This window comes from Melanerpes formicivorus, unplaced genomic scaffold (genome assembly GCF_026170545.1).
Source record: "Melanerpes formicivorus ecotype bairdi unplaced genomic scaffold, bMelFor1.0.p_v2 SCAF_6, whole genome shotgun sequence".
Taxonomy (NCBI): domain Eukaryota; kingdom Metazoa; phylum Chordata; class Aves; order Piciformes; family Picidae; genus Melanerpes; species Melanerpes formicivorus.
This window is the reverse complement of record NW_027142358.1, coordinates 20,795,540-20,821,675: the sequence shown is the minus strand read 5'-3', so window position 1 is coordinate 20,821,675 and position 26,136 is coordinate 20,795,540. Positions and strand designations below refer to the sequence as shown.

The following is a 26,136-nucleotide window of genomic DNA, read 5'->3' as shown; positions in this document are numbered from 1 at the left end:
ATGTAACAGCTGAAGGTTTATCCAGCCAAAGGTTCAATTCATACTGACAGATGAGAGAGATGGATGGGAAATGAGGACTGTCAAATAGTTCCTGACCCTATAAGCCCTTCCAAATCGATGAAGTAACTACTGCCTCCAAATAGTGTTAGAGTAGCTGTGTTTTTTTATTTCAGAGCCCTCACATCACAAGGAATGATCAATTAAATTATTGAAGGATATTCCAAATCTATTTTTTGTCTCTTTCTTTAAGCTTTCCCACAATCCTCCAATATGCTTTTGTTACAAATGGGCTATTTGTTTCTTGATTACTAAAGCAAGACATACAAAAACAAAATATCCAGTCCATAGGACTCAATGCTTTCCAGTAATGAGACTAATCCTATTTATTCAACTTGTACACAAAAAATAATGATTTCCTTTTAAACAAATGTTATAATGGCATGAGGAATATTAAATCACTCTTCAATGGAACTTAGACATTCCTAATGGGCTCTGACTCTGAATAGTGCAAACTATGAAGTTTTTTTTTCCCCCCCCATTTCTTAATTCTTCAGTCTAATGATGCATTTGCTTCTAAAATTATTGCAGAAATTCTTAAAATAACTTCCAAAGCAATAGATCCAAACATTAAATACACTTCAAAGTTACTGCAGAAGGTACAAAAGGCCTGCCCAGCACAACTCAAGGAAGTGAAAAACTCTGCCACCCTTACATGACTTTGGCCAGGAAGGAATCCTTGCATAGCTGTAAATAGCTAGCTAGACATTGACAAGTTTCAGCAGCGTACTGAAATCAAAGTAAGGTGCCTTGTTTATAATCACATAAGTTTATAGCCACACAAATATCTCAGTGGTCCAACACTTCCCATTTCTCTGCTATTTTTATACAATGGAATAAGTACAGCTACTTCATCTTGTAGGATGATGCACTAAATTCTGATTTGTTCAGGTGCTACAATAAAAGAACCTCACTGAATGGATAGTTTAAAGTCATAAAGGTATTGTATAACACAGATGGCTCCAGTACTAAGTATACTGATACTTGGGGTTCTGCTCTGAGCCCGAGTAACTCCAAGTGCCTTGAGATCTGCATGGTTGAGGAATTCTCTGTAGTTTCACATCAGCTAATTCATGAATCACAAGAACGTTTCACTGGCAAGAATTCACATTTCTTCCATTACTACCTTTTCCTTACCTCTGCTTGCATTCACCTCCACCCAAAAACCAAGCAAGCTTCGCTTACCCTTCTTGATTATTGCTCCTTCTTTTTTAATTAGGGAAAAGTATCTTGCTTTCCTGCTTGCTGTTACAAAGCAAAAGATTACCTTGCATTTCAATGAGGGCTAGGAGAATGGCCCCAGCATTTGTTTCATTCCACAGAATGAATGATACCTATTTCATATTCCAGAAAGATCACTGTGGTACAGTCTATTTACAGTCTTAACTTGTCTTTTGAGACACTCCCCCACCCAGAAAAATAAAATGAAAAAATTGTGACTTTAAATGTAATCTTGGATTGCATGGATCAGACTTTTCAAGTTCCCAGATGTGGAACAAAAGGCTGGTTTTGTCTAATAATTTTGCTACACTATATATACAAAAATACAGCAGTCCAATTTGCAAACATATGAATATATCACAAGGATATTGAATACTGTGCAGGAATGGTAATAGCACATATTTATTGGTAACCACACAATATGTCGAAAGTCATTTGGACCCTCAGGGTTCTATAAAAATTACATTCCCTACCATACTTTAAGATGATTTCAGGAGTTTTACATTCATTGTGGTCCTCAAGATTAATCCCTGCTATGAAAACAATGACTAATAATGTTATATCTTCCCTAATATATTCAGTCACCATGCTTAACAAGAGAAACAGAATCTTTCTAAGTACATTCATTCACTGTTTATCACTAATCAACAGAGAAAAGGAACAGTCACAGGCAAAGCATTAGCCCCAGTCTGTGGAAAGGATGCTGAAGAAAACCATGAAAGCCACCAAAAAAACCACTTAACCATTAAAAAAACCAAACAAACAAAAAACAATAAAAAACACCCTATGTGAAGGAGAAGGAATAGGATTTCTCTCTCAATAAGGAAGATGTAAAGCAGTGATGGGAAGCCACATCAGTTCTTAATTGGGTAAAACAAAATAAAACCCATTTCCATCCAGGAAGGATGGAACTCCAAAGTTATACCAGAAAGACTACTAAGAGGGACTGGGTAAAGGCAAGAAGGGAGAAGAGAAAATATGCTTCCTTGATTCCATATATGAATAGCTGTACACATTTACACACAAGCATATACAGAAATATAGACACACTTCTTTAGCACTTTCCCTGAAATCCACACATAAATGTATGTGTATATAGACACCCACGCATACATATGAATTCTGTATCTCTTCCCTACCACTTGTCATGAAAGACAATAGAGACTGGGAACCCATTCATCCAAGTTCATTACATACTGAGGTATTTAACTGTTTTCTCAGAAGGATGTTGTTACTGCCTGCAGCCCTATCTATATCCTCCAGGACAAACTGTTCAGTTCTGGTCTTCAATTTCCAGCTATGCACTTATTGAACAATTTCTAAATGAATGTAAAACCCTTCTCTCTCTAACAAATGTGAACTAAAGAGACTCCCTTCTGGAATTCTTTCCTGAGATTCTCTGCTCAAGTACATCAAATCATCCTCACATTTCACTTCATCATTTTCACATGCCAGGACAAACAGCTTAGCCTTATGCCATGGCGTGAAAAGTCAAGATTCCTAATACAGTCAGTCAGGGAAAGAAAGTCCAAGAACTCAGGACCTTCTTCCGATGACACACACAATTTTCAAAGACTTCTCTGGTCAAAATGAATTAATTTGCACCCTTCAGTTCCAGACTGGTGAGCTTTGCACTTCCTTTCAACAGTGTGTGCTGCATTATGGAACATTTCTCTCTTTCAGAGTATAAAAAGGGAAAAAACAGAGTTACCAAAAGCTACTAGATTCTACAAAACTGACCCTGGAGACTGTTCACCAAAATGTTAAAATGAGTTTCAGAGTCCAACAGAATGGCATTCAACACATCCAAGTGCCGGGTGCTGCACTGTGGCCATGGCAACCCCATGCAGTGCTGCAGGCTGGGATCAGAGTGGCTGGAGGGCTCCCAAACAGAAAGGGACCTGGGGGTACTGATTGACAGCTGCCTAAACATGAGCCAGCAGTGTGCCCAGGTGGCAAAGAAGGCCAATGGCATCCTGGCCTGCATTAGGAATAGTGTGGCCAGCAGGAGCAGGGAAGTCATTGTGCCCCTGTACTCTGCATTGGTTAGGCTGCACCTTGAGTACTGTGTCCACTTCTGGGCCACTCAGTTTAGGAAGGACATCGAGACACTTGAACATGTCCAGAGAAGGGCAACAAGTGTGGGGAGGGGCTTGAGCTCAAGCCCTATGAGGAGAGGCTGAGGGAGCTGGGATTGTTTAGCCTGGAGAAGAGGAGGCTCAGGGGTGACCTCATTGCCCTCTACAACTACCTGAAAGGTGGTTGTAGCCAGGCAGGGGTTGGTCTTTTCTCCCAGACAACCAGCACCAGAACAAGGGGACCCAGTCTCAAGCTGCACCAGGGGAAGTTTAGGCTAGAGGTGAGGAGAAAGTTCTTCACTGAGCGAGTCATTCGTCATTGGAATGGGCTGTCCGGGGAGGTGTTCAAGAGGGGATTGGACATGGCACTTGGTGCCATGATCTGGTCATGAAGTCTGTGGTGACAGGTTGGACTCAATGATCTTTGAGGGCTCTTCCAACCTTGGTGAGTTTCAAAAGAGATGGTAAAAAATGCACAGTGAGTGCTTTCAGGAATAGATTCCTTTTGACCAGACAACCTGTTGAAAAACTGCTTCTAATACAGTCTTTATTTTAGTTTTCCAGGAGAAACCATCACATATACACTTCTGAAGTCCTTTGAAATAACTTTTGAATAAAGAGCTCAAGCATTCCATTTTGAAAGAGACACTCCACAGCACTGAGTTTTTCAAAAGAAATTGCATCCTCTCTTTGCAAAACATTTTTCAAACTATAAAAATGGTCAAAATAATGTCCTTAACCTCCCTCAAATTTATGAGCAAGTTGCCTGAAACTCTCCAAACTGACCAAAGTTTTCTGCCTGGCTTCTGCTACCATTAAACTTCCAGGTATGGTATGATAGTGTTCATTCAGAACAAAGGCTGTGCCATAACTTTAAGCTCATTTTTATATGATATCAGGCATTGCCCTGGAAGTATTTACTGAATAGCTTTTATGGGAAACAACTTCTGTCCACTGCTCCCATGCCCTGCTAGGAATTATGAGGGGGTTGTAGAAGGATAAGTCTTAAATTAGCACACTTACTCAGCTACGTTAAAAGTCAAAGTACTAAAATTAATTTATAAGTAACAATTTGAAATGAAGTTGACTTTCTTTAATTACCTTTAGTGTTATACACTGTGATGCATTACTTAAAAAAAAAAAACCACAACACTATCAAAAATGACAAAAATCCATGCTTAATTTAAATTGGACAATTACTTTAAGTGCTGCTACAGTCAAACTAGTGATTCAAGGATAAATATGGGAACACACACTGCCATTTTTTCAATAGCTTCCAGATCAAATTCAATGTAAAAGTCAAAAGGTCAATTTGCTTTCTTTTTTCTACCCCACTGCATCACAAACTCCCTGTGGGACTTGAAAAACTTGGACAAATTCTTTCTTTCCTGGCATTCTCCACAGCAACAATGATAGTTCTAAATTATCAGTGATTCTCTCTTCACAGAGAAGCCTTCATTTTACCCAGGTAGAAATTTAAGACTTTGTATTATCTGGAGTCCAGACATTCAGCATCCCTGGTTAGTCATAAATAACTAGGTGGTGCAGAATTTGCATAGAATAAATTCTTCTTGATGGAAGAAAAGGTGCTTAGGCCTAGTCACTTCCTCCTTTTATAATCTACAGCAGCTGTAACAGACGTCCAAGGATTCCTTCCCTAAGTCGTTGTGCAGATGCATGACTATTTAAAGAAGTTATGTTGTTCTGCAGCCACCTGCTAAAATGCTATCCATTTTAATATTCAAACACAAAAAAACCTGTTGCTTCTCTGCAAAAGTTCCAGCTGGTATGCTCCAACCAACTGAAAAAAATAAATAAATGTATTTTTAATAGCATATGCAATCTCAAACACAGCACATGCAGAAATACTCTGACACATTCCGGCATTGTCAGATTTGCTGACCAGGCATATATCAACACACCGGGAGCTGGTTCGAGATTCCTTGTATTTGTATTAAACATGGGCATGCTCACTCAAAAATCTGTAGAGAAATATGGCAGGCCTAGTGAAGTGGGGGGTCTGAGAGCAGAAATAATGATGCAAAAAGCAGAAGAAAACTTCTGTTATACCAACCAGAATAAAACTTGCAACACTAAAAGGTTTTGGGCCTTGTTTGTTTGTTTTCTGGAGGTTTTGGTTTGGTTTGGGTATCTTAAGCAAATTTGATCAGTGATGTTTCTACATCCAGAAACTCATGAAAATTAAATGTTTAAATGTTTAACTTCCCAGCACGTGTTTACACACATGTATGTAGAGGCACAATAGAGGATCCTGTAGAGGAAACAGGACTTCAAAACACATCAGTGCGGATGAATATTTTTAGAATGACAAAACAGATCTGATTTCTGTTTGAGGTTCTTTCACAGGTGGATAGACACAGTACCACAGAACACCATCTGACTATCATTGACAAACTTAAGGTCAATACTTTTTTCCCCAGAAAATTAACATTAAATACCATGATTTTCATAGACATTTTAAGTAGAATAGTGAATGTAACATGACCCTGGTCTCTTGATGTCTTACTGGAATTTGCCACTTAATTCTGCTGCCTAAATAATTTCTAAAGAAACTTCAAAAATATCAGCTCAGTCACACTAGGAGGAAGGTTTCATAGTTTCATAGTTTCATTCAGGGTTGGAAGGGACCACAAGGATCATCTAGTTCAAACCTCCCTGCCACGGGCAAGGACACCCCACACTAGATCAGGCTGGCCAGAGCCTCATCCAGCCTGCTCTTAAACACCCCCAGGGACGGGGCCTCAACCACCTCCCTGGACAACACATTCCAGGGTTTCACCACTCTCATGGTGAAGAACCTCCTCCTCACATCTAGCCTGAATCTCCCCACCTCCAGCTTCATTCCATTCCCCCTAGTCCTATCACTACCTGAGATCCTGAGAAGTCCTTCCCCAGCCTTCCTGTAGGCCCCCTTCAGATACTGGAAGGCCACAATTAGGTCACCTGGGAGCCTTCTCTTCTCCAGACTGAACAGCCCCAACTCCTTCAGTCTGTCCTCATAGGAGAGGTGCTCCAGCCCTCTGATCATCCTTGATGCCCTTCTCTGGACACGTTCCAGCACCTCCACATCCCTCTTGTAATAGGGGCTCCAGAACTGGACACAGTACTCCAGGTGGGGTCTCACCAGGGCTGAGTAGAGGGGGAGGATCACCTCCCTCGACCTGCTGGCCACACTTCTGATGCAGCCCAGGATCTGATTGGCTTTGCGGGCTGCAAGTGCACATTGAGAGCTCATGTTGAGCTTTTTGTCCACCAGCACCCCCAAGTCTCTCTCCTCAGGGCTACTTTCCAGCCAATCACTGCCCAGCCTGTATTTGTGCCTGGGATTGCCTCGACCCAGATGCAGGACCCTGCACTTGCTCTTATTCGACCCAGATGCAGGACCCTGCACTTGCTCTTATTTGACCCAGATGCAGGACCCTGCACTTGCTCTAAGGTTTTTCTTTCCATTTCACAGATGGGAAAGGGAAGCATAGAGGGGGTTACAGCCACCTCGAGATGACAAGGCAAAGAATAGTGGGGACAGAGAAAGTGTTCTCATTCTGGCCTTCACCTCCAACAGCTCAACAACACGTCAGCACGAGACTGGTCCCATCTTAGCTAAAACTTACATGAAGTGCCCAGCCCATCATTTTCTTAGCAGGCAGCTAGCTCATAAGCATAAAGCTCCCATTGTAATCAATAAGGGGTAGATTTCTGTGCATCTTCTGAAAATATGTACAAACCATAAATAAGAGAAGTGGAAAAACAAGGGCCCAGTCCTGAAGATGCAGTGTCTGCATGAACCCTTATCTTTTCATATGCACATACAGGAGAATTGTATAGATACACATCCACTGACCTTTCCCCCCATGGGGACTGTTCAACAGAGTAGTACATCATCAATAAGAGTTTGAATGCTGTAACTGTCAGGTCTGATGTCTTTCTCAAGACATCTTCTCAACAACTTCTCCAGAACCAAGCTTTTTCTTGTTATTATCCATTTCTCCACCATAAATGACAAAATCTGAACCTAGTTTTGCATTTGTTACCCTGCTTCTACCATTTCCATTTAGCATTCTCTTTTTCTTTAAAACTTTTGCATGTTTCCAGTGAAACCTCTCCTTTTCTTGTTACAGTATTTAAGGCATTTCACTGGAAAAGCCCACATTCCTTCACTGAACTTGTATATACAGACTTGTATCTGTAGCTTCACTGTGAAACAAAACATATTTTATCATGAGAACAACAATGTTAAGAGGTCTGTTGGGCATGACAACTCAGTATTTCTAATTGCCAGGCCTGTTGCTTATCCTTAGCCAGAGCAGAAATAGTAATCCAAAATGTATGCCTGATAAGAGACAAGTAATTAATGAAGCAAATAGGTTTCAGTCCTTGTGTAGCACAGCATTGCTACGGCACAATGCTTCTTTTGCCTTTAGAATACTTGAAGGCTTCCAGAAGGAGAACACCAAAGGATCAGCTGGTTTTTAGAGATCAGCAAATGGATGAAAATGGTACTTAACGGAATGGTAGAACTTCTAAAGAGCACGTAGAAAAGGACCCTTTATTACAGTAAACCACAAAGGCTCAGTGCTGGAAATTCTCTGTAATCATAAACATGATCTTCAAGTGACTTTGCCTCTTCATGGCCAGCAGTCAACTCCTGCACACTGAGCAGGGAACTGTTGCTAGAGATGCATAAGCACAGCTCTGCTGAAGCTAATTAATGAGGGCAATGGGCTTGCTCTGGGAGCCAGGATGCTATACTTGAGCTTAATGTGGGAACTAAGTTATTTATCCCCTGTTTACTGATGCTTGCCCAGAGCTGGCAAGGTTCAGCTGTCTTTTATGATGGAAGTCCTTCTTGTGGAAGTAATATAAGATGGTTACAGAATTCTGTACTAAATTTCCTTGGGCAGAGTATCCTTTTCAGCAAGTTTCAGCCCAAAGTATCAGAAATGCATCAGATGTTGTGAAAATGTTAACTCTACCTTTTGGTTTTATGCCAGGAAGTATATCACTGTGAAATAGTCCAAATGGAGAATAGAGTAACAAAACATGTGGAAAAAAAGAAACTATAACAGTTACTGTGAAAATTAATTTTTAAAGAGAACAGTACTTAGCTTTGATAGAAATTGTTTTCTGGGAATGCAAAGAGGCCAGGCTGAACTTCCTTGCACAGCTATGTGACCCCTGCCAATCAATGTCAACACTTTATTAATATTTTACCAATAAAGTGTGAGATGATTCAAACTTTGGATGCCTTAGTAGGTGTTGCTAAGCAACTTGGCTGCTTGTCTGAGAACTAGCTTTCATAGCAACCTTTGTTTCAAACCAAAGACCTTCATCCACTCAAAACATTGGCCTCTTTGTCAATGAAAAAACCCAGGAACTCATATTCCATCTCTCCTGCCATAGGTTCCTGTCCACTTCCCAGTTAAAAAGGAATTAATGCAATAGCATCTGAAATCATCCACTTCACTTACCATAATCACTGTCATAAAATACTATGAATTTCTGCCACCGCAGCTCTGTGACCAGTTTCAGCATAACATCATTGAGGCGGACAGGTGGTCGGGCAGCCAGAGTGTACTCCTCCTCCTCCAAACTGGGGTTCAGGTGGCAGGCTGTGCGTGGGGAGCCCCCCGTGTTGCGCTGTACAAAAAGGTGCGGGATGTGCATGGCATCTGTCAGGGACTGCAGAGCATTGGCTGAGGCACAACCAGTGGATGTCACTAAGGCTAAGATCCCCAGGGTCATCAGGTCGCAGGCTAAATAAAAACAGGAAATAAAGCAGGGTTAGAACAAGCTCAACAATTCCTTTGTCCAACCTAGATGCGAAGGGAACAAGACAGGCTTCAGTCTTGCCATTAACACAGGGCTGAAATTAATTCTATTACATCAGGCATCAGCTGAAGCCTTTCACTTAGGTCCTGTATCTGTACCGCAGGAGACAATATCTGCAATCTGTACTGATAAGGCAAAGTTGAAGACAGATAACATTACAACCACCATTTCTTCAGACAGAAGCTGATGCAGATGGAGATTACAGCCCTTCTTTCAGGTCATTCTCAGTGGAAGCAGGAACTGAACTTTCCAACTGACTGCTTTTACCTCTTAATATTTGTTATGCACATTAGATGAAACTTCAGACAATAAAGAGCAATTTCAGTTTCAAGGATTTGTCTTACACAACAGCATTTTGAAGGATTTTTAAACTGAAGAAAAAAAAAATCATTCACTGCATGCCTCAGAGCAACAAGGAAAAAACAAAGGCACTTGTTAGAACAAAGGCAACTTATGAATGACTAAACAATTGTTAATAATATTGTAGCTATCTTTAAAAAGCTCTGGAAAAGCATGTACCATTTAAAAACACAGCAAATACATTTGAGCCCATCTGCTCTTGAGAATGAAGCCTTATGTGAGTTTGAGAGACCATGAAGGTTGGGCAGCCCTGGGCAGAGCCCTGGGCAGGGCCCTGGTCAGCCTTGCTCTGCTGTTCAGGACAGATTGCAACTTAGCTTTTCCCAGGACTCTCTCCAGGTAAAACAACCTGATACTTAGCTGAGGTTGGAAAATGTTTCCAGCCAATGACCCCAGCTCAGCAGCTATTTAGTTAGTGGTGGTGGTAAGACTGTATGGCAGCTGTTGATGCCCATTTTTACTAAACCTCTTGAATGATCAGCAGCACTGTTGACCCATGGGAACTCATCACCAGGGGCTTGTAGATCAGTGTCACACTGGCCCTGAGGGTTCCCCAAGGGCATTTGGCAGTTTCTACTCCTGTCTTTCTTTGAAGAGGGCTAGGGGCCAGTTCAGGGTTTCACCAGCTATTTCAGTCCCTAGGCAACCACCAGCATAAACACAACCTGCCCAGAGGAAGCCAACTACTTGGCTTCACCAGGACAGGGGCACAGCATAATAAAGACAGACAGGAGGTGACTGGAGATGCTCCACAGTCCTATTGCAGTCTACAGGACCTTGCTAACAGCAGATAAACAAGAGAGCCTCTGGAGTGTCATTCAGAACCCCTCCAGGGTGAGTAGCTAAGCAAGCAATTCATTTTCCATCTGGCAAAGGGAGTCAGCCCTTGCTGGTGCTTCTCTCCTCCCCCGCAGAAGGTGACAGCCTCACAGGTGACAGCACAGGCTACCCACAACGCGTGCTGTGGGACTACCAGGCATACACAAGAGAGACCTACTGGCCCTGCCTATCACTGACCCACTGCCTCTCACCTCCACTGTACATGCACTGAGGGGAAAGGTAGAAATATGAACACAGCATAATAAAAGGATTTATTTTTCTTCCTCTAAACACTTCTAAGTAGGCCAAAAAGTCAAAGTTATGAATAATTAATAGTAATGAACAGTTAATTATAAATAAATTACATGAAACCACAGTAATTGAACATATAAAACTTTTTCGGATGCAACCAATGAATGATGTCAGAAAACATCTTCTTAGACCAGACAGAAAATAAATATATTTCACTTTGATATGGGATAACAGAACCTTTGATCTTGTCTATGCACAGAACTTTCAACATATACCCTGAAATGCAACAGAGAAAGACAAAGTGCTTTCACAATTATTTCCTTGATACAATAATATTCCTTTTCAATAAGCATATGTCAGCCAGATTATCTAAATTTACTCTGTGTTGATTATAGCTATATGAAATTGTTCTTCGTTTTTCCTAAGAGATGACCTGATTTAACAGCAGGGAGACATTACATTTGCCAAATGGGAGACCCAGGTTTGGGAACAGATTTGATTTCCCAGGCTTCTTGCCAAAGAAAACCGAACATGTCATACAGGTAATTTATTTAGTCACAGTAGGGGAGGGAAGAGAGAAGTGGGAACAGAGGGAGAGAACAGCAGAGCTGAGCTGTAAACCCCTGCAGAGATCACCAGCCAGTGAGCTTTGCTGTCACTGAAGGCAAAGGAAGCAAGCCACATGGGTCTGCAGTAGGAACAATTACTTACAGAGCGGATGAGAGAAATAAAACAAAGCCCTTTCTGATGGGAGGCTGCATTCAGAGATACATTTATTTGTGGAATATAGAGCTGATCATGAGTTGTACAACAAGAGATAACTTAATTCAGCGTTTGACACTAATCAAAAGCTGCTCAATATTAGCATCAAAAAGACCCGAGATATAGCAGACCACAGCAAATGGGTCCCCTTATCTCTCAGCACAGCCCACCAAACACAGCTGAAGTAGCTCAGCAAAGACCGTTGTGGTTGAGGCATTTTCCCAGTGTTTTGTAGCTTGTCTCAGTGGATTAAAATGAAGAATTAGTCAATACACTTCTACATTCTGATATTTTACCAATTGATTGTGTTCTGCCTGAAAGCATATGCTACACAGTAAATGCTATCTCCACTTGCCTCTCTGTTTTGAGATAGTATAGCAGGCAATAAAAAACTAGAATGACTACAGAAAAAAAGTTTTAATGCTTTCTGAATTGCTTTCCTTTGCCAAATTACAGAACACGCCATATTTCTAAGAGAAGACTTTCACTATATACCAATACAATGGATTCCAAGAGGTTCAACCTCTATGCGCATCTGACACAGACAGGCGAGAATAAGCTGTTAGCACATAAAGAAGAAAAGTATTCTTTATAACCGAGTGACACAGTAAGGAGCAACTACATAGATTCCAATTCATGGAAAAACTCATCAACTCTTAAGACAATTTGAAATTCCTTTGCAAGGGAATGTTCAAGGATGATACAATCACAGAAGAAAAGTCTGGTGGCAAGATTTTTATGATTTCTCTTCACAGGCTTTTTTTGTTGTTGTCATTTTTTTTAATGCACAACTTTGACATGAAAAAAAGATGTCTATAATTTTCTGGTTTGCTTCATACTAGCTATGGATTTTCAGCAACAATCAAGTATCCCTGACTATGTGACTCCAAAAATCACTAATTCTGTATGGCACATGAATTTCATAACCTTCATCTTGATTTCCTGAATGTTGAAACACAGAGATTTGAAGTGCCTTGGTTCAGGTCAACCTATTACCATAAGGCAAATGGGAATCAGAAGGCCTTGAGATCTTTAGTGAACTTTAATTACTAAAATTGCACTTGTAGCAATTATATCTTGATATAAATAGGATGCTTTCATATTTATATTATAGATATATTTACATAAATGTAAAGAAATCATATTTTTAAGTATTTGTAACATTTAAACAATCCTGCTTCCAGACTTCATTGCTACATGAAGAGCAATAGTTACTAGCTTACTGTACTAAAAACCTTTATCACCATCAGACTTCATTCTAAGAGGATACCAAAAGCCTACAAACAATACAGTAGGAAACGTATGTGTTAATGTGATGAAAACATGAGTATCGCCATACCTAAAAAATAGATCTGCTTTCATGTATTTGAGCAGATTAAATTATTTCATGGTAGTTGTTCATTAATTTTGGCCTCCATCAACAGCCTGTCTCTCAAGCTTATACTTGGATTTCCGTAAAGTCATTCAAATTTCTGAAATTACTGATTTATCCTGCTGGATATTTTACATCTTGAACTGTTCTTTCCTCTACAGAGTTTCACAAGACACCACCTGATCTCTTCTCAATCTATTGCCCTGTTTTTTGTCTTTAGCTTCTTTGTGTCATCTCTGTCAAGATGCTGGCAGAAGTAACAAAGGTGAATATACTTAGAGCATCTTTCAACACATATTTGACTAACAATACATACTAAACTTTTCTCTCATTGTGTGACCCACAATTCTAAATCTGGTCATATCCCATTAAGGCCACACTTAAGCCAGGAAGGGCAACTATTGTTTTTCAGGCTGCACCTTACCCATACAACCTTTCTAATCATCTCATTGTGCATGAGATGATGCAAGAATTCTGCTCTGCTACAATCATGTTTAAGATCTTGGTTTTCTACCATTGCCTCATGTATTCCATCATATTTCTAAAGGCAGGTGCAGATGGCAAAATCCTGTTTTGTACCATCCTCATAGGGATATTTGCATTAAGAGCTTTAGCTCAGATCTCTTCGTAATTAAATTCCTCTCTCTCCAAACTGCAGAGAATCAAAATACTCCAAGAAATACTCCAAGGAAAAACTGCTATCTTGCTCCTGGCAACATGACAGTACCACCATCTTTCAGTCTCCCTTTCATTGGTTTCCTGTTTTTCCACGAAGAGTAGAAACTTACTCCTTTGTTTCCATAATTATCCATGGACCAGCTGCCACTAATTTCAGATCTAACAATATCCACCTACTGGCATCCACACAGCCTCTTCAAACTTCAATGCCTTTCTGTCTCTCACTTCTGTGTATCTCTATAGCTGGTCCTACCACTCTGGACACCATCTGATCATACTTGGTAAATCATCTCCAAACTAAATTTTATTTTTATTTGAAATTTGTCCTTCTTTTTCAGTTTGACTAGCTCTTGAGAGCTCTTGACTGCACTGCAAAGGGAGAGCTCTTGACTGCACTGCAAAGGGAGAGCTCTTGACTGCACTGCAAAGGGAGAGCTCTTGACTGCACTGCAAAGGGAGAGCTCTTGACTGCACTGCAAAGGGAGAGCTCTTGACTGCACTGCAAAGGGAGAGCTCTTGACTGCACTGCAAAGGGAGAGCTCTTGACTGCACTGCAAAGGGAGAGCTCTTGACTGCACTGCAAAGGGAGAACCATCCTAACTACAAACTAGTTGCATCTTAAAAATATCACTGTTTGAAAATTGACAGATCACTGCCTTCTTGCTTGGAAAGCTTTTCAAATGAATATAAAGAACTTCAGGTATGGAAATAAAATGGAAATTGAGCCAGACTGCATATACCTTATATTTCTGGTGTAGTACTCTGCAAAGAAATAACAAATGAAGTTGGCACTTCAGTGTTTGTGACTAGGCTTCAAAGCTACCATCCTGCTGAGCTGAGCAACTTCATGTTTGCCTTAGAACTCATGTCTCACTCGATCTGGCAAGAAACTTTTTTTTTTAATACATTATCTTTGAAAACTAGTAGAAGGGGGAAAAGAATCATTTAATCCTTAAAACATTAAATTCCAGAGAACAAAACAAATTCTGGCTAGATTATCAAGGCCTGTAATTTATCCTAACTAGCTCATAGCTAGCAAATCTACCAAATGTCTGAGCAAGCAGATGCAGAGTATCATGTGCTATCCACAAATAAACAAACAGCTACATGCATTACTAAATGTGTGTACAAAAGTTCACCAGAAATTCGGTTCATTAGCCAATTTATATATGAACCGATACACATAAGTTTTGGGAGAAATACTAGAATAGCAGATAGTTAGGAGATAAAGATAGCAGTTCAGAAAACTGATAAGCTGTATCTTTAATCAAGATGTATGGTCTGTGAAAAACATATCCATAGAGGTATCCTTAAATTAAATGGAAAAAGTCCTTCTGGGAAGTTTGTCCTGAGTGTCAAAGGAGAAAGGATGACAACCAGTGGGGGGAAGACTGCTGTTGACCAAGCAATATTTCAAAATCTAAAGAATGATACAATTCTATCACGAAGAGGAGAATTGCAAATTCACAAAAGGCAAACCTTTTTGCTGCAGTACATGAGAAAATTTTGTGAAGCTGGGTCACAAACTCCCAGATAAATCAGTCACACAGAAAAATATCTACCTATCTACATTTTAATCCCCTTTAGGTTTCAAAAGGCCTTTAAAATTTAAATGTTTTTATGTAAAACTAATCCATCAGGTAGACAAAAATTATAGATTTCTCTTTTTTTATATCACTAAAAATGCTTCTATTAAAAATACTGATCTACATAAAGATTCAATCCTACTGTTGTTGAATTAAGGATAACGTCAAAATTAGACATCTAAGCACTCATGTAGCCTGATACACCATTACATGGGGTTTCCTGAAGAATATTTTTTCCTTGCTTTACATTTCATGAAGCTTGCTTACTGCTCAGCTTCTTTTATTAACTGAGAAAGGCAGTTAATAATTAATTTGTATCATTGTCACATAATGCTGTGCCACACAGTTGTCCTTGCTTTGGATACTCATCAATAAATACACTCTCTTCCACTTATGCAAGCTTTTGCATATTTTTATGTTCTATACTTGAACTATGTTCCTTCAAATAGATATGAATTTGTTCTTTTTATGACTAAAACTCTACAACAAGACTATAGTTGCCTGTCACAGTGTAACTGTTAATAGAGACAAAAGATAACAAATGTAGAAAGCAAAAATCTTTTATACAGCATGTTTATTGCCATAACACCTTAGATGAAGTGAAGGTGAGTATTTCTTACTCCATTACACAGAACTTCAATCAAAGCAAACTATCTCAGAATAAGAAAGGAAATTTGCAATTAATCCACTGTGGCTTGGTATAAAAATCAAATCAACTGGAACACTAACTACTCCAACTTAGATGTGTACTTTTCTTGGATATAATATTTGAGAACAATAAATATTTCCTCATTTTCATTTAAACAAATAAAACCTGGGGGCAGGGTCCCCTAAAATTCAGAGATTTATAATGCCAAAGCTAAAAAAAGGTATAAACCTAACTGGAGAACCGTTAGCATCTATGCACGGATTAGACACTGCCAGCAAGACACTGACTACCACTGACTCCATGAAAATTAGAGAAGCTCATTACTGACCTATGGCAAGTGCAAATTTTTCCTTTTAGGGGAAACATGGAAGAAAGCATTTGCCAGCAATGGAATCACAGAATAGCTTAGGTTGGAAGGGACCTTAGATATCATCAACTCCAAACTCCCTGCCATGGGCAGGGATACCTCTCAACCAAACTTGGCTGCTCAAGGCCTCACCCAACCCAGCCTTAAACATCCCCACAGAGGAGACATCCACAGCCTCCCTGGGCAGCCTATTCCAGAGTCTCACCACCCTCATACTGAAGGTCTAAACCTATTCTCCCTCATCTTAAAACCATTCCCCCTTGTCCTATTGCTAGACACCCTTGTGAAAAGTCCCTCTCCAGCCTTCCTGTAGGATCCCTTCAGGTATTGGAAGGCAGCTCTAAGGCCCCTCTGAAATCATCTCTTCTCTAGGCTGAACAACCACAGCTCCTTCAGCCTATCCTCATAGCAGAAGTGTTTCAGCCCTTGAATCATCTTTGTGGTCCTCTCCTGGACTTGCTCCAGCAGCTTTGTGTCCTTATGATGAGGACCCCAGAAATGGATGCAGTACACCAGAAATGGACAGAGTAACATCTGCCACTGTAAGCTCTCTATGGGAGTTGTTTGGGTTCTTTTTTTTTTTGCAACTTAGTGTCCTAAGAACTACCAAACCCATTATACTAGATAATATATAGAAAAAAAAAAATCAATTACCATTCAGTCTGTAATTGAATTCTTTCTCCATCCTTCATCTATTTTTTTTTTTTTTTAAACAAGAAATTAGGAAATCTTAGGGTAGCTTTTCTTATCAAATGAAATAAAACAAGGCAAGTCAGTTGATAGGCAGAGTATCATCTTTTCTTTTAGGAAAACCTATCATAAATTGTACAAGTCCTTTAACTGGACATTTCAGTCTCCCATCTAGGTGAAATTCTCAGCAGCAGGCCAGCTCAAAACACTTTGAGATCCAAAAATTAGATATGCATAATTGCTTATGGTTTGTAGGATAACAACTATAATTTCAGTAAGGCATCAATTATGATGGAAAGATGCCAGAAAACAAACACACACATACAAGAAAACCAGTATGAATACATATTAATGTGTATATTTAAGTGTACATGTAACCTGGATATTCAAATATCCCTCACGAAGGAGATTCTAAAAACATACCTCAAAAGCTAAGGAAAGAAAAATATTTGGAAACATTCAGCAAATTTTTTTCTTACAGATCCTACCCACAATTCCTTTTCTTCCCCCACCACCATCCCCCCACCCCAGTATTCAAGCAGCTGAACAAGCTGAGCTGAACAAGGAGGGAAAATAGGAGGAATTAAAATAAATATTTATTTTTTTCCTTCAGAAATATGCTGACCATTTCTCACAAAACAGAGGCACACTGGTGGTATTTCCTTCCTTGTTCTGCTTTGTCCACAGTGCCCATTTACCTCTTCTGGTGTTAGAAGCTGGATCTACCTGCTTAGTGTCATCCCTTGGAGCACTTCATTATTGTTCACTGGCACTGGATGTGTAGAAGACACAGTATTTAGATCTTCCAAGTTGCTTTCAACTATATGTTTTACTACCTGATGTCTTGTGCATCACTTCTTAGCATCTATAAATTCTCAAAGCTCCCTTGCCATTACCAGAACTGTCCTTTACCTCTAAATAATACACCGTGTCTTGTTTCGCCTATTTTTCCCTGGTGTTCATCATTTTCAGTGAACTGTCCTTGCTGGCTTGCACATACACAGATCACCTACTTTTGGTATGTAGACTGCAAAGGGCTTTTATTTTATAGGAGCTATAGATAACACACGAAATTGCATAAATCCTTTTCCCAGAATGCATATTCAAGGCAACAATTGGCTGTTTAAAGTAATTTCCCTGGAAACAAATCAAACTAAAAAGACATTTCAGTGGATGACAAAATTCCTTGTGCTTGTATCAACCCACTAAACCATCCTTAAAAAGGTGACCAGGAGCAGGAAGAGAAACAATCTAGACCACTGTTCCATTGGTGTTTATACATGTAAAGAAATTACTTCAAAATAGTAAGTAATATACCACAAAAGTAATTATCAACAGTAGCTCTGTGGGTTTTATTTCATCAATGGGAGCATATTAGTAGCTCTCTTCAGTCTTTAACTGCCTGAAACAAAACATAATGTCCTCTTACACCAAGCACACAAGTAAAACTGCTCTACTGGCAAAGCAGTTAAGCTCTCCACAACTGAGTGATGCCATCAAGTGGTCAACAAACGCACCAATTATTTTCCAAGTAAGCTTCTTGGGTTTATCTTCATTGAACACGCTACATTTTGCATGGATAAGTTATCACCGTGAAATTGGTACAAGGCACACTCCACTGATAAAAGTGCATTAATTGAAAGCACTAGTCACAGATAAGAGATGGCCTTTTTTTTTAATAAAAGACAGATCTGATACTGCTCTCTAGCTCCTCCAAAGAAGGAGAAAAGTAAAGAGCAGAAACAGCACTGTAGCAAACCATCTGCTTTACAGCTGAGATTTTTGCAGTTGGGTGGATCTGGAAGGCAGAGCCAGGAAACACTAAACAAGGTATGTATTTTAAAGTAAACTTCAGACAACAATTTAGCTACGTGATTGGTAAAAAATGTGGAATATCATGGAACAAAACCTTAAAGCAGCTACAACCCTGGATTTCAGGCATGAAGGCCTTGATCACTTCAGGGATCTGCTGGCCAAAGTATCATGGGACAAAGCCCTTGAGGGAAAAGAGGCCCAGGACAGCTTGTCAGTATTCACTGATCACCTTCTCCATGCACAGGAACAAAGTATACGCACAAAGAGGAAATCAGGAGAGAATGCTAGGAGAACTACCTGGATGAGTAAGTTGCTCCTGGACATACAGTCACACAAAAAAATCTCTACAAGGAGAGGAAGAAAGGACAACTAGAATGGGGATCATATAAGGAAGCTGCCTGAGCAGCAAGAGACCTGGTTAGAAAAGCTAAAGCTCAGTTGGAATTAAATCTAGCCAGGGAGATCAAGGGGAAGTGTAAAAATGTCTACAGGTATATTAATGGTAAAAAGAAGACTTGGGAAGATGTGGGCCCCTTCAGAAAGGAAAAGGGTGAACCGATGACAAGTGACATGGGGAAGGCTGAGGTTCTCAATGACTTTTTACCTCAGTCTTCACTGGCAATGGCTCCAGCCACACTCCCAGAATAATGGAAGATAATGGCAGGGACTGGAAGAAGGAACTGCTCATTGTGAGTGAAGATCAGGTTCATGACTATCTGAAGAACCCAAAAGTGTTCAAGTCCATGGGACCTGATGGGATACACCCATGGGTACTGAGGATACTGGCAGATGAGGTTGCTAAACCACTTTCAATCATATTCCAAAAGTCATGGCAGTGCAGGGAAGTCCCCACTGACTGGAAAAGGGGAACATAACTCCCGTTTTCAAAAAAAGAGAAAGAGGGATGACCCAGGGGACTATAGGGCAATCAGTCTCACCTCTGTGTCCGGTAGGATCATGGAGCAGATCCTCCTGGAGGAACTGCTGAAGCAGAAGAATAACGAAGAGGTGTTTGGACAAAATGGGCATGGCTTCACCAAGGGCAAATCCTGCCTGACAAACCTGGTGGCCTTCTATGACAGGGTCACAACACTAATAGATGCAGGCCAAGTAACTGACATCATTTACTTGGACCTGAGCAAAGCCTTCAACACTGTCCCACATCACATTCTGGTCTCCAAGCTGGTACAGTATGAGTTTGATGGATGGACCATTCAGTGGGTAGAGAACTGGCTTGATGGCCACACCCAAAAGGTGGCTGTCAATGGGTCCATGTCCAAGTGGAGGCCAGTAACAAGTGGAGTCCCTCAGGGATCAGTACAGAACAAGTCTTGTTTAACATCTTTGTTGGTGACATGGACAGTGGCATTGAGTGCACCCTTGGCAGGTTTGATGATGACACCAAGCTGTGTGGTGTGCTGGAGGGAAGGAAGGCCATCCAGAGGGACCTTGACAGGATGGAGTGGTGGGCCCATGACAATCTCATGAGGTTCAACAAGACCAAGTGTAAGGTCCTGCATCTGGGTCAGGGCAATCCTAAGCACCTATATAGGCTGGGTAGGGACTAGCTTGGAGGCAGCACTGAAGAAAAGAACTTGGGGGTGCTGGTGGATGAGAAGCTCAACATGAGCCACCAGTGTGCACATCACAGCTCAGGATGTGATTTGCTTTCTGGGCTGCACTGAGAGAAGCATAGCCACCAGGTTGAGGGAACTGAGTCACCCCCTCTACCCCGTGCTGGTGAGACCCCACCTGGAGTACTGGATCCAGTTCTGGAGCCACTATTACAGGAAGGATCTAGAGGTGCTAGAGCATGTCCATAGAATGGCTAGAGCACCTCTTCTATGAAGGCAGACTGAGAGAGTTGGGGGTGTTCAGTTTGGAGAAGAGAAGGCTCTGAAGAGACCTTACTGTGGCCTTCTAGTATCTTAAGGGGGCCTACAAGAAAGCTGGGGAGGGACTTTTTAGGGTGTCAGGTAATGATAGGACTAGGGGGAATGGAAAAAAAATATAAATGAGTAGGTTCAGATTGGATGTTAGGAAGAAGTTTTATTCACCATGAGGGTGGTGAGACACTGGAACAGGTTGCCCGGGGTGGTGGTAGAAGCCCCATCCCTGGAGGTTTATAAAACCAGGCTAGATGTGGCTCTGGGCAACCTGATCTAGGTGTCCCTGCCCATGGCAGGGGGGTTGGAACTAGATGATCCTTGAGGTCCCTTCAAACTCTGACAATTCTATGATTTTATGTTTATAAAAATGGTAATTTTGAACAGAGTATGGTTTTACACAGCTACACATTAATCACAATCAATAGTTTTGTAAAGCATTAAGTGGACCTGAATATCAGCTTTGCCTTTTTAATTCCCTCCGCCCTCAGTTCTGGCCGAGAATTAATTGCAAACCATCTCAATTATTCAAGGGACATAACTGGTTTTCTGAATACTGTATATTTGATTTCTGTTCCTAACAAGTTCTTCAATAATTATTTTTTTCTTTTACCCTTCAACAGAGAATAAACTGCACTTTCTCACCCTGTGCTTCTTTCACCTGTCTTTCATTACAAATCACTATATGAAAGTGTTTTTTTCACACCTTCATTAGCTTTCTGCAGGGATGCTTGACTCTGCCACCCCCTTTGGGACTGTTTTCTATGTACATGCTGAGTATTATTTTAATGTCAGCAAGGCTCAGCCTCAGTTCCAACATGCACAAAAGGAAAATACTCTCCTGCTCTTTACAGAAAGCAGTCAAACATTGCAGCTCTAGACAAGCAGATAAAACCTCCTACTACTTTAGTATTAAGAAATGCATTTGGATTCTGAGTAGCATCAACAAGCAAGGAACCAATTAGCCCTGCTTGCCTGTCTAATCAGGAGCAATAACATGGATGCATGAAAAGTACCAATAGAAATTTCAGTCTGGGGGAGGGGCTCCCCTTCCAAAGGTTCTCCTTTTTATCATGCCTTATACTGAAGGCAGGAAAGATGAACATCACTCTAAGCATCCCAACAGTGCTTCTGAATTAACTACAAAAGAATTCTCTCTTCTGGTGTCTCTCAAGCACGTCAGGAGCACATGCCACTATCTGGACACTCCTACTCACTTTGAAGTTTTAAGCAAACCAAAACCGTGATGCATGGTCTCTTCTCCACAATCTGCCATTGTGCATCAGTAAAACACCTGCTTGAAAACAACAACATCAAACTACTGCAAACACCATTTCACATCCTCTGACCTAAACTTTAAGCAGGAGAGTTAGAAGGGAGCCTCTGGGATATACATAATACTATGAAAGCTACTTGCTTTATGAGAATCTAAATGTTACAAGGCTCAAGGTAAATTCACTACAGTTACTGTTGCCTCATGCAAAGAGAGCACTTTCCATAACCCAATGACCACCACAGAAAAAATGCACAACCTTAAAACTTACCCCTATGCTCCTGCCTATGACTTCTCCCTCCAATAACTGTTACTTCTACCAGCAATGAGGACAGCAATATCATGTAAAGCAGAGGAAACAGCAGAAATTGAATTCACTTATCCAGGGAAGCATGCCCATAGTGAAGGAGCCAACTTATCCAAACATTTATTTATTTATGCCAACTGCTGGAAGACTTCTAGTGTTTATGAAGCTAGCTGTGACTCAGTACATATTTATAACCTATTTTATTGACAAGTTTTAGGGGTTGATCTATTGAAAGATCTCTGCAACATATCACATACTTAGAATTGCATTCAAGGATTATGCAGATCTCCCAAGCCTAGCAACAGTCTAAAGTTGCTATTTCATTTTCTAGAATCAACTTTAAAAAGAACACTTTCTTCTTTCTTCATCCATGAAACACACAATGAATTCCAAAATTATTTTTGCTCAATACTAAGAAAAAGATCCTGTCCTCACTCAGCAACAGTACCTAAAACTCACTTTGCTTGGGGACCTCCAATCCCCATGACCACCCAGTGCTACAAAACAGCCGTCATTAAAACACTGCAAATGTGCATTCTCCGGCTTTCCTGTTAGCAGTTGCTGCAGACATCACACGACTTTTTAAACACCTGATAAAGCTATACTAAATTATTGAAGTATCCAAATTACTCTCTCCTCTTCATCTCCATGTGAATCAAATCAGGGAAAAACATCAAACCCACCAAATTTCACAAGTTCTTGTATGAATACATGAAATCTGCCAGTTGTTCAAACACGTTTAACACTTCATAGTTCCCACAGTGAACCTTAGCACAGATTTTCAATTTTTTTATGCACCTTTTCACAAGCAGCTAGGTAAAACAACAGAACATCAGATGCCTCAATGAGGCTTGACATCCTGTGAGTTGTTTCCATTTTTGACTGCATGGTTTTGTTCAAGTGGTTTATTTTTACTTTTTAAACACCATCTCCATCTCTGAAGATGAACAAGTATTAGAGTGTGGATAACCAGGTTCATCTCATACTTGCACAGATGTAGGTTATTTCTTAAGTCTCCTATTATTCAAAATTGTTTAAAAATTACCCTGGAGTGGTGGTCAGGCTTTTATAAGTAGCCTTTTCATCTGCACCTACTGTGAAGATGGGAAAATTCAAAGAAAAGTCACAGCAAAAGGCAAACGGAGAGTGGTGTAATGGTGGGGAAGCCTCTCTCTTTGCTGGATATTCTTTTCACATTCCCATCAAACAGAAATACAGATTTTTCTGAATGTCTCCCTCTCTCTCCTTCTATTGCACACATTTCTCCAGCACACAAGGGCTACACATTGGTACATTCTTCCACATGGCCAGAGTGGATAAGAGGATGACTTGAGCCCCATGACATTATCTATACACAAACACATTACTTGGTGCTATTCAAGCAATTTTATTAGTAAAACTTAACTGGCTGTTATGTTTGTGTCCACAAAATTTCGTTATATAAGACCTCCAGGTAACTTTCTTAGCCAGAGACAAAACCCAAAATAATATTGATCCTATTCTTCTACCACAGGATTTGAATCAATACTACAGAAGACCAAGAGAGCTACTAGCGTACTATCTATGGTCGGAGAAGCCAATCCTAAAGAACAAAAAGTTACAAGACATTATCATACCTGACAGGACATGTAATGTTCAGTAAGGAATTCCAATACTGTATCTTCCTGAATCCGTTTCTACAGGACATTGTAGCACCAGTAAACTATGCTTGTGTGGAGTTAAACAGAGATGGAAGGAATGTGCTTATAATCACAAGACAAAGCTAATACCAAAGCAGCTAGTGCCAAATTCTAGCCTGGGCACTCAGAGGCATCACTGTAAGGAAAGGTAAAGATGCACCTCAAACGCAGAAGCATAAAAGGTAGGTCAGAGAATGGTCTTGATTTCAAATACCAATTCTCTTGTTACCACTTATAAAATAATAAATTACTTATTAGAGGAGTAAATTTCTTATTGGAAGCACCACTATAAATGAGGATTTTTGTCTATTTATTCATAGGTAACCAGTGTCTCGCTGAAAGTTTCCGCTACATCTCATGCTTAAGTCACAAGCCAAGTAAATAAATTCGTTAGCCAAATGTTAGAAAGTCCTTTTCTACATGTAACCTTTTATGTCTCCTTCCTTACAACTAGCGGTGAAAGACCTTGTTTTTTATAATATTTTCTAACATTTTTCTAATATAGTCAGCTTTTTGAAGAACCCTTTGGTCCTCAGCTGACTGAAATCTCCACTAAGGACTTAGCGTCCTGAGTCTTTAGGAATTTTTCTGAAGGACTAACCAACCATTGCTTCAAGGGCCTTCCACAATCGTAGGTGGTTTGTAGATCTTTCCATTGCTACTTTTGTATGATCACCAAAAAAAAAAAAAAAAAAAAAAAGTCTATCAAAAAATCACAGAAAAAGTCTATTAAAAAAAAAATTAGTCTACCATAAATCACACAAAAAAGGAAAACAGAATATCCATTTTAAAGTGGGTTTTCAGTGGCTGTATGTCTTCATACAGAGTTTGCAATTTGGAAAAGAAATCACACATTATAAATAAGCCAGGTCTGAAAGAAGTTTCAAAATAACAGGATTCGCAGTAGTATCACAGTATAACTAAGGTGGGAAGAGACCTCGAGGATCATCGAGTCCAGCCTATAAACACAGACCCCACGACTAGACCATGGAACCAAATGCCATGTCCAATCTCCTCTTGAACATCTCCAGGGACGGTGACTCCACCACCTCCCTGGGCAGCCCATTCCAATGATGAACGACTCATTTGGTGAAGAACTTCCTCCTCACCTCGAGTCTAAACCCCCCCGATGCAGCTTGAGACTGTGTCCTCTTGTTCTGGTGCTGGTTGCCTGGGAGAAGAGACCAACCCCTTCCCAGCCACAACCACCTTTCAGGTAGTTGTAGAGGGCAATGAGGTCACCCCTGAGCCTCCTCTTCTCCAGGCTAAACAATCCCAGCTCCCTCAGCCTCTCCTGATAGGGCTTGTGTTGAAGGCCTCTCCCCAGCCTTGCTGCCCTTCTCTGGACACTTTCAAGTGTTTCGATGTCCTTCTTAAACTTCTTCACACATCACACAACATTTTTCATATGAACTCAATAGCACAGCAGATGCATTTTCCCCCTGAGGTACATCATTCATCATTAGAGAACTCCCTCGTTTGCTATGCTTTGGTTTCCCCCTTTCTCTTTTCTTCTATCAGGTATGTTTACATTGGTTTATGTAGTCAGAAAATTCTTTCTCTCTCTGTGGTACCAGAAATGGTAGTTTCAGGCTCTTGTCATGAATCACAGAGTTAGGCACACACATTACGAGCCTATCTAAATTCCTTCTGTTATTGTTGTCCCTTTCAACCTTTGTCACAACCCACTTACTTTTTCTCAAATTATATTTTAAAGGTAGGACCAGACAAAGCTAGGTCTGTCTGGTGCCTTGTCTTGGAAAGTTCTTTAAGTCTTGATAGAGAGTCAGGTTCTTCAGCAAGTCAAGTGCACAGTTGTGCAAAACCACACTTTAGAGATCACATATTCAGCCTTCTCACATCCCCTAAAGTGAGATCTACAGAGATCTTGCACATTTTCTACTGTATTTATTACATGTACAGTACTATGAACAATTTTCATTTTGGAGCAAATTCATCTGAATAAGCAACCTACTTGAAATCAAATGGAATTTATTCCCTCACCAGCCTGAAACTGTTTTGTGCAACCAGGAAAACTACCTTCGGCAAAACACATCAGCTGATTTCTCATGGGTTTTTTGACAGAAAGGTTCTCCATCTTTACATGAAAAGAGTACTTTGATATAGTCCATATCTACAACCTGAGACCATCTGTCTAGCAAACAGTGACCTTGTACATCTACTAGTCAGAAATTCCATGGGCCCTAGCATGCAGGGCAAGGGTAGGAGCAGGAGAAGCAGAAAGTGTCTCTACAAGAAGGACACAGAGAAAAGGAGAATATCAAAATTAGTAAGGAGAGCACACCAGAAAGTGAAGAGGAAAATGGAGACTCTGAAACAAATAGAAAGGATTCTACAAAGCCAAGTGCTGGGTCTTATACATGGGCCACAATGATACCACACAACAATATAGGCCTGGGGAAGTATGGCTGGAA

General features: G+C 40.4%; 1 protein-coding gene across 2 annotated transcripts in view; it reads right to left on the bottom strand.

Moving 5' to 3' along the window:
- GRID1 (glutamate ionotropic receptor delta type subunit 1) overlaps positions 1 to 26,136 on the bottom strand; it is a 564,846-nt gene that overhangs the window by 313,414 nt on the left and 225,296 nt on the right. For both annotated transcript variants that reach the window (XM_068140036.1, XM_068140037.1), the window contains exon 3: positions 8,846 to 9,130. In XM_068140036.1, coding sequence (XP_067996137.1) covers positions 8,846 to 9,130 — 285 coding nt within the window. The remainder of the gene's footprint in view (positions 1 to 8,845; positions 9,131 to 26,136) is intronic.